The sequence below is a fragment of the Corvus brachyrhynchos genome, unplaced genomic scaffold (assembly GCF_000691975.1).
Source record: "Corvus brachyrhynchos isolate BGI_N302 unplaced genomic scaffold, ASM69197v1 scaffold10, whole genome shotgun sequence".
Lineage (NCBI taxonomy): Eukaryota > Metazoa > Chordata > Aves > Passeriformes > Corvidae > Corvus > Corvus brachyrhynchos.
In genome coordinates this window covers 9,512,685-9,521,531 of record NW_008236180.1, presented here as the reverse complement: position 1 = coordinate 9,521,531, position 8,847 = coordinate 9,512,685, and the positions used below count along the sequence as shown (strand labels likewise).

The following is an 8,847-nucleotide window of genomic DNA, read 5'->3' as shown; positions in this document are numbered from 1 at the left end:
TCGATGCTCACCGAGGGCGCCATCATGTCCTTGGGGAACATCTCCGACACCTTCTTGGGGTCGTTCCCCAGCAGGGCCATGGGGTTATCGATAGACAGCCGCCTTCCCCTCCTGGCTGAGTTATTCCACATGTGGGTTCCTACATGGACCTTCCGGAGAGGGGGGAAAGCAAAGAGAATCATTAATACTGCAGCTCTTTTGGGGTGTACCCAAATTCTACTTTGCTTGCAGCCAAGTTGCCCAAAGAAGTCAGGCTTGCTCCATTTGCATTCAGGTAAATATTTAAGCTGGGTAGTTCTCTTGTCAAAGTTCCCTTCCTGGCATGTGTAAGACACAGTCATTCCACTGCCTGACATCACCATGGCTCTCTGGACTTGGCTGCTGGAGGGCTTGGAGGACTGTGATTTACACTTAGAACAAGCTGTGTTGGCAAAGACACCCCTCTCTCCCCCAAACAGAAGCCACGTCATCTGCTGCAAACAGACTACAGTGAGAAAAGTACTGGGTAATGCAAAAAACCACCAAGTAATTTGGCAGAGAGGTTCACCTAAGCTGGAATCTTCCACACCACATTCTGCCAGTGCTTCCAGGAAGGCACTGCTCACACACTGCAGAGGATTTTCTCTCCCCATCAGCATTTATGCAAGAGGACTGAAGAGCTTGAAGAGGTTCTCACAGGGAGGGAGAAGCCTCTGTGCAAGTGAGGGAGCTGAGTCCCTCACAGGGCAAATGGATTCATCTGGCAGAAGGACAGACTCACAGCACTTCTTCAGCATGTGCTTAGACACAATCCCCAAGCACTTTGTGCCATCTCAGGATTATCCTGGTTTATCCCTCCTCATCTCACTAAATTTCAAGCAGTGCAGTGTAATGCATTTACTCTGCAGGCAGCATTTCGTAGCACTCAGTCTATGAAATGCTTATGTCTTGACACATCCAAATCCAAGTTAAAAAAGAAAGCAATCTGCTTAGTGAGGGCTAAGCCTCCCCTTCCACCCCAAGAGGAAAGTCAAGGACAGTAGCAAAGACCTGTGGGTGATCTCAGTAACACACAAGAAATTGTGTGGAGAAACTCAGGAAGGAGACAAGAATCAACGATCTGAGGAACTAAAAGTAAGTCCTTTCCATCTCTAGTACGAGTTTCACAGATAAAGGAGAGGACAACAGACAGGACCCACCTTCAGGTTTCCTTTGGTGGTGAAGGCTCTCCCACAGATGGTGCAGGCAAAGGGCTTCTCCCCAGTGTGGGTCCGCTCGTGGATCTGCAGGGCGCTGGCAGAGGAGAAGTTCTTCCCACAGGTAGTGCAGATGTGCTGTTTGGCAGGACGGCAGAACTTGGGGCGTGGCACCAGGAGAGGGGCAACCCCAGGGGACAGAGCTGAAGGGCCAATGAAGTGGCCAGTGCTGAGGGGACGATCGCTAGGCAGCTCCATTTTTATCAGGGCCGGTGGGGCTCTGACAAAAGCAGCTGGAATACTGCTCCGACCTGGAAAGAAAGCAAAGGTGATGCTTATCCTAACCTCATTCTGCTCCCAAGCTTAAGCCTGGCTGACACTCCAGACACCCTGCCTTTGAAGCTGCATGTGCCTGAGGGGCACATCTGCAGAGCCCACCACACTTCCTAGGATACCCCCAAAACAAATCAGTTTATCCCTGGGTTTGTTGGTGAGCTTATGAGACAAAGTCTTCTAGCTCAAATCTAACTTCAACAAGCCTGAAAACCTCACAAATGAATTCAGAGTTTCCACCTCATCCTCTTAGGATGAGCAGTTTTCCTGCGAAACACAAATGTGTATCTTTAAAGAGCTGTAAGGAGATACCAGGTGAGCCCATGAAAGATAGCAAGGGCACAGTCTCTATTAACTTCTAGGACCTTGCAGAAGATGACAGCACTTAAGCCTTTGAATTTTGGGCTTGACTTCATCAGGAACTTTACCGGGCCCATGCCCTTATCCAAACAGAGGAGCAGGAAAAGGGGAAAGCTGAGGAAGTTTTGTTTCCTGTTGGTCCTTCTAAAGACTGATTTCCTACTGCCCCACCCCAAATCACTGCCAGCATTTTGCATTACTCACCATATTCTCCATTTGCAAAGTGTAGCCCAGGCTCTTCTTTGATGACCTTCCGACCGATATTGCCGTATGTTAAATCCAAAGCTCCCACAACCCCTTCCATTTCCACAGGAGCATTCTCAGGACCCTCTGATTTATTCCCCGTGCCTGAATCCTCCTGGTTGTTGAAGGCAGGTGACTTTGACCTCACGCTCTCAGCCTGGCTGTTGGCCGGGGACAGGGCCTGCAGTGACGCTGACTCGGAGGCAGCGGGGCTCCGGCCATTCTGATAGTCGGGATCTCCTGCCACAGAGGATGAATCGTTTGTCATGCCATCGCTTTCTGCTGAGCCGTTGTCACTGGACCTCAGACTGCTCTGCCGCTGCAGATTCAGAGAGGAGGTGACAATCTTCATCTGGTTCTCCAGTGCTGTAACCCCAGAGAAGGCGGCGGCCGCGGCGGGCGACTCTGATTGTGCATCATACGGAGTAGGAGGTTTGGAAGAACTCCTGGGGCCATCCTGAGAGTCCATGTCCTCTTCCATGTCTATGCTTTCCAGGATCTCCTCGGGGCGACCGATGTCTCCGTTCTTCTCAGGCACAGCAGGATCCACCTCGGCGCTGTCGCAGGGGGGTTCTGGCATCGGGGTGTTGGGGATCTGCCCGCCCATGTGCATGCGGATGTGCTGCTGCAGCACCACGGCATTTGTAAACTTCTTCTGGCAAATTGGACAAGAATGCTGCATCTTCAAGGGAGTATTGGCCCGGTGGACACCATAGTGAGTTTTAAGGTTCCCTTTAGTGGAGAAGGCACGGCCACAGATCTTGCACTTGAACGGCCTCTCCCCGGTGTGGGTGCGGTAATGCATTTTGAGTGAGCTCTGGCAGCTCAGCACTCTGTGACAGATCAGGCACTCGTTAGGGTCAGCAGTGGATTTGTCGATATTTTCAACCAGCTGCTGGAGCTTTGATGTCTCTGAGCCTTGCTCATTTGACCCACTTACGTGGAAGATGCTCACGCTGCAGGTAGCTTGTGGTGAGCTCAAGCTCTGCTCCGTTCCCGACTCGTGACCGACTGCCCCCGACGAGGAGGAGCCACCCTCGCTTTCTGGAGAGGGCCTGGACTGCAGCTCACTTGAGAATGTACCAGGCAGAGACTCCTTGATGCCTGCCAGGCTGGACATGGTCTGAGGTGCGCCAGTGGCCACAGAGGTAGGTAGGGTTGTTAGGAGAGGTTTGCTGTCCACAATCAGGTTAGACTCATCCAGTGGCACAGACATCCCATATGGGATTCCAGTGCTAGTGGGAACATTGTCCAGGTGCTCAGGAACCGGGTAAGGATTCATCTTTATATGGGGGTACTTGTCTTTGTGACGCTGAAAATGCACTTTAAGGTTTCCTTTGGTCGTGAAGCGGTTCCCACAGATGTTACATTTATAGGGTCTTTCCCCGGTGTGGGAGCGGAGGTGGATCTGCAGGGCACTGTCATTGCCAAAGACCTTCCCACAGAATTTACACTTGTGTTTGAAGAAGGGCTCCTCTGCAGTCGGTTTGCTTTCAGACACGCTGATGTTGGGGGGTTTCCCCTTCCCCTTCTTTGAGGAATCCATCACAGACGAAACGGCCGAAAGCGGGTTCTGGAAGATGACTGAGCCAGAGGACTGAGGTAGCAAAGGATTTGGGAACTGAGAGATGGAGCCGGGGAGGCCTCGGCTGCCCTCGGGCTTCAGGGGGAAGGAGGAGGAGAGCCCAGCAGCCAGCGAGCTGGTGGCTGCAATGCCAGTGTTAGAGTGAGGTAGTTTTCCTTGCTTCAAGGATTCCAGTGATAGGCTCTGGCTTCCAGCTTTCTGTCCGATCAAAGCCACAGCAGCCGAGAGCTGCTGGGACATGTGGGCACCCAGAGCTTTGAGCGGGTCAGTAGCAGCTGCTATGGAGGGGTGCAGGGCGTGGGGAGCCATCATGGCAATCTGGATGCGGATCTGCTCCGTCAGCTGGATCTGCTGGAGCTGCTGCTGCTGCAGACACACGAGCTGCTCCAGGATCATGGGGATGGCATTGAAACCGGCTGCCGAGGAAGAGATGGCGTCGGACGTCCGCTGGTTCACGGCCACTTTAGTGCCGCGGATCGTCTGCAATGTCACGTTAGTGTTTGGTACTTTGGGTTTTGGTAGATAGCTTAGGCCGGGAGCCGCAGGCGCGAGGGGGGGTTCTATTTTAAGGTACATTCCTCCTACCGATTCAGCATCCATTTTTCCTTCTCTCTTTTCCACAGAGCCAATGCAGCCCTTTGCCTGAATGTCCTTGCGTGTCCTGCCATCCATTCGGTCGCCTGGGAAGGTCCCTAGAGAGGCCTCGGAGAAGCTCTCAGGGGGGACTGTTCCCTCACTGTCATTCATGATTAGAACAGGCGGATTTTTAGTGCAATTTTTCTTATGCTCAAGGAATTCAGAGAGAACAAAGAATTCTGCACAGCATTTCTCACAGATTTTGGTTTCCTCTGTGCGGCACCTTTTGGAACTCATTTCACCATCTCTATCACCTGGGACGTCTTGTGGACTCCCTTAAAATAAAAGAAAGTCACATTATTAATTGCTAGATTTAGACCAAGTATTCACTATTAAGATCACTGACTCCACCTGAATTGCAAATTAAAGATACAAGACTGGAAAATCAAGTTTGCAGACCAATCTGAAGTCCTGCTCTTTGTTTTGATGCCAATTCCTTTGCATAATTCCATTCCAAAATAAATCTGCATCTCAGTTCAGTTTACAAGAAAAAACATAATATAAAAGGACTCTCAGGAAGCTCAATGAAAAGAGATTTATACCAAATCCCTTTATACAGGTAAAAAAACCCTGGGACAGTCCTGCAAGGCAGCACCTGCAACACAGATTAAAAGGAACACAAGGAAGACAGATGAAGCATCATAGCACTGAGCAAAACACCACACGAGTTATTCTATGTTTGCACTTCACTTTCTAATTCTTTGGTAACCATCTCTCAAATTCATACAAGATCATTAACACAGGAATTCTGAGCAATTCTTAACTGCACAGATCTAAGCAACTTTCACTCCACCGTTACAACAGTAATTTCAAACCAAGAGGACTGACAAAAGCAAAGCAGCCAATATTAGTTAGTAAATCCTTCGAAAGCAAACACACCCAAATAATCTCTAAATGGACACAGTAGCAAGGAAGACATGATAAAGTGCAGGACCCTACACACTAGCAAGAGCCCACACTGACACTGATGATTATTAAAAAAATAATACAAGTAACAAGTCCGGCTTGCAAAACCACACCAAGGCATTTCCGATTCTCGCAGGAGGCCTTGTTCAGCTGCATCCACAACTCACCCACCTCGGGGAAAGGGCAGGGAAAGCCAAGCTGGGCCCCAAGTCCACTCCTGCCCTTCCACCCACTGGCACCCCACAGCTTAGACTGAGCAGAATTTGCACGTAGACCAAAAAAAAATAATTCGGGGAAATATCTGAACTGGAAGAGGTTAAGAGAAATCATAACCAAAACAGGATGTTTTTGCTCAGCCTTGCCATCCTTCAAACAACAAACTCACACCCAGCTTGAGGCAGGGCAGTACTCAGGGCAGGAGTGCTGAGGAGGGAGAACTTCCCAGTGAGGGAGAAGCAGGACGGGCTCCAGCCAGATTCCAGCTCCCATCAGCTGAAACATCCCAGACATCACAGAAATTGCTCCAATTTTGATGGGCGCCAAGGGTGCAGTAACTTCGCCTCCCACAGTCCCAGTGGAGCACACCTGGAATGGTGTCACACACTGTCCTGGCCAGAGCCCCAGCACACCTGGAATGGTGTCACACACTGTCCTGGCCAGCCCTCCTGGCTCCAGTCCCATGTCACCAGCCCACCCCCTTGGACCAGGTGAAGCCAGGACTCTGCAAGGTCAGGAGCTTCTTGAAGCTTTGGTTTGCAAGGTGTGGCCAAACCACACATCTGACACCTGGGAATGTCCTGTACATGGACAGCAGCCATGTCCAGGTGACAACTCGAGCACATGACCTTGCTGCTCCAGGGATGTAAAACCTCGCTGAGGGAGGATATTGCAAACCTTGCCATTTCTTAGCTCAACAAGGGCACTGTGTGGTATTCAACAAAGCAAACTTCAACCGTTTAATGTCGTGTGGCATGAAGTGCATGTGAAAGTTTACTTTTAAAAATAAACACTTGATCAATCACAAAAATTTGCAAGTATCAGAGGCCTGTTCTACTATGATCTGCAGAGCAATAAATCCAAATCCACACAAGTCCTTGAACGGGGAGGAAAGGAGTTCTCAGCACTGCTATGATCAAAAATGTTTGGATGCCTCCTATTTAAACAGGGAGAATTAAACACTCCCCCCTTCAGCCCAAACAACTCCCACAAGCAAAACGAACAAGAATAGCAGCACACAAAAATTTCCCATCCCAAATATCATTAAAGTGATGTCTCTCAACCTGATTTAACCCTAAAAACATACACGGAAGTCCAGCCTGCAGACAAGTACAACTAGTACACAACTCAGAACTTGAGTCCACCAGGATCAAGAACAGATTATTTTAAACTTGTTTTGCAGGAGTCTGAGCAGATATCATGGGAAAGAAAACTGTGTTGAAAAAAGACAAACTTCCAGAAGTACTCTACACTGACTTGAGAGGTCTTTACTTGACTACTTTCCTATTTCATAGAATACACTAAAGCATGAAAATCTCTTTTCCAAATCCTTTAGCGTTTGGGGCTTTCCCAGTCCCATCTCACACGTGGAACTACACTGTATGCACATCACAAAATATTAAAAAATAGCTCTTACATTTTCCAGTGGCACAGAAATGTCTGCACCAAACACTGCTGCCCACCCCCAAGGAGATATCCCGGGATAATGTCTAGACAAGTCCTCAAACTTTAACTACTTCAAAGCATCTGATCATTTATCTCCTTTCCCTTGATAGGTCTCCTTATTTTTCTACTTCTGTGCTGATAAGATCACACTAAATTCAGTGCCCCTTTCCTAATCTCCAGCACAGCCCACGCTCCTCATTCTCATAACTCTGAGGAGTTCTGGTAACTTTTCTGGTTCTGAGCAGCAGTTGCCATCTCAGAGCAAGAAACTCCAGTAAACTGAAGGTCCCTGTGTTGGGCAGCAGTGGGCAGAGGTTGGCAGCCCTGTCCCTGTCATGTATTTTAGTTTCCAGTTTCCCTGACAGTAAAGCACTAGCTTAGGACTCTGAATAAATCTAATTCAGAGCTTGAAACAATTTGCTGCATGTCAAATAGGGAAGTGATGCATTATTTTCCTTTTTACCTTAAAGAAAGTGAATATAACATCTTGGCCTGTCTCAGAAAGGGTTTTAGATAAATTCACAAGCAGAATGCTGGGTTATTTTATAGTAGCTGGAATAACAAAGGAGAAATTGACTGATTCTGTAAAAAACCCAAGAACTTCTGCAAAAATCATCGTGATTTGTAACAACCTCCTGTCCCCGGCCCCCCAGTGCTGCTATCAGAGCACCTCAGCTCCCCCGAGCCCAGCAGTTATCAAAAATGAAATAATGGTCTGAACTCGGGGCTTTCCATGCCAGGAGGGCAGCTCTGCCCACCGACTGCACACGGATTTACCGAGGACAGCCCTGCCACAGCAATTCCTTGTGCACTTCACTTAACCCTCTCCAAAGGCTTCCCAGGGATAGAACTTCTACTGTGGTTTTTTATCTCCCCACCCCCGAATTTCAGGAATGTTATCTCTCAGCATCTAGTTATCCAATAAGTTAGAAGAATGCAGTAAACCCAGCAGGGGGGTTAGACTGAATCACTGGCAAATGGATGGAAAAAATCCACTATTGTGTAGGACAAGGCGGCCATCGACAAGGAAGGCTGATAAAATCCACACCGCTTGAAATAATTTTTCTTTTTTTTTTTAAGGGAAACAGTAAAAGGAGTGAAGTGAATCTGGTTTGATGTGACTTCAAGAAGGGTGCTGCTGGTCTACCACTCATCTAAGCCATTAGGGACTTTTTTTTTTTCAACTTTATTTTACTTGAATTGGGATGAAACAGAACTCAAGTTTTCCTACCCACTTTTTTATTCAGGAGTTTTAATACCTTCGGTGAGCTTACTTTCCCCACAGCCCACACTTGGATCAACTACTTTTACTTTAAGGTTAACAAAGCCATGCACTTCCCTGGTTTAAATTAACTCATGGAGGATTGATTAGCAACCCTCCACTCTGGTCCTAGACATGAACCCTGTGCCATCAGCTCCCTGTTGCTCTAAGGATCGTGCTTCCCTGATGCTTTTCTCCTGCTCCCAGCTGCAAAGCAAGGACTTCCAAGAACTCTAAACTGCCCCAAGTCTCCCTCCTCCCACTATCTAACACCATTTAACGCATTTTAACTGTGACAAAATCGCTTCCTTGAGTGAGTAAAACGCACGACTGACAACTTACAGAGATGCTCCAAAGGCCTTGGTGTTTTCTACGCTAAATTCATCAGCTGCGTTTTTCTACCCAAGAACTAGGCACAAACGCATTACACCCACACTCAGCGTTTCACGTGCTTACAGGCTCTCTCTCAAGGCTTTAATTATTTGGTTATCTACTTATTGATTCACCCTTTAGCCTATCCACAACTTAAAGCGAGATATTCAGCCAAAGACGGAACAAACCATGGTGAATAAGCGCTTGTGAAGGACAGAATAAGCGCTAAAACACGCGGGGCGAGCGGGGACGCGGGACGCCGGCTCCCGCGGGCGCAGCCCCGCTCCGGCCGCCCCGGAGGGGCTCGGAGCCCC

The 8,847-nt window shown here is 48.6% G+C and overlaps 1 protein-coding gene across 1 annotated transcript in view; it reads right to left on the bottom strand.

Moving 5' to 3' along the window:
• Positions 1-2: 2 nt before the first annotated feature.
• SALL4 (spalt like transcription factor 4) overlaps positions 3-8,847 on the bottom strand; it is a gene marked incomplete at its 3' end in the record, with an annotated part of 11,919 nt that continues 3,074 nt past the window's right edge. The window contains exons 2-4 of the mRNA XM_017735959.1: positions 2,073-4,607; positions 1,179-1,486; positions 3-149 (exon numbers count right to left, since the gene is read on the bottom strand). Coding sequence (XP_017591448.1) covers positions 3-149; positions 1,179-1,486; positions 2,073-4,607 — 2,990 coding nt within the window. The remainder of the gene's footprint in view (positions 150-1,178; positions 1,487-2,072; positions 4,608-8,847) is intronic.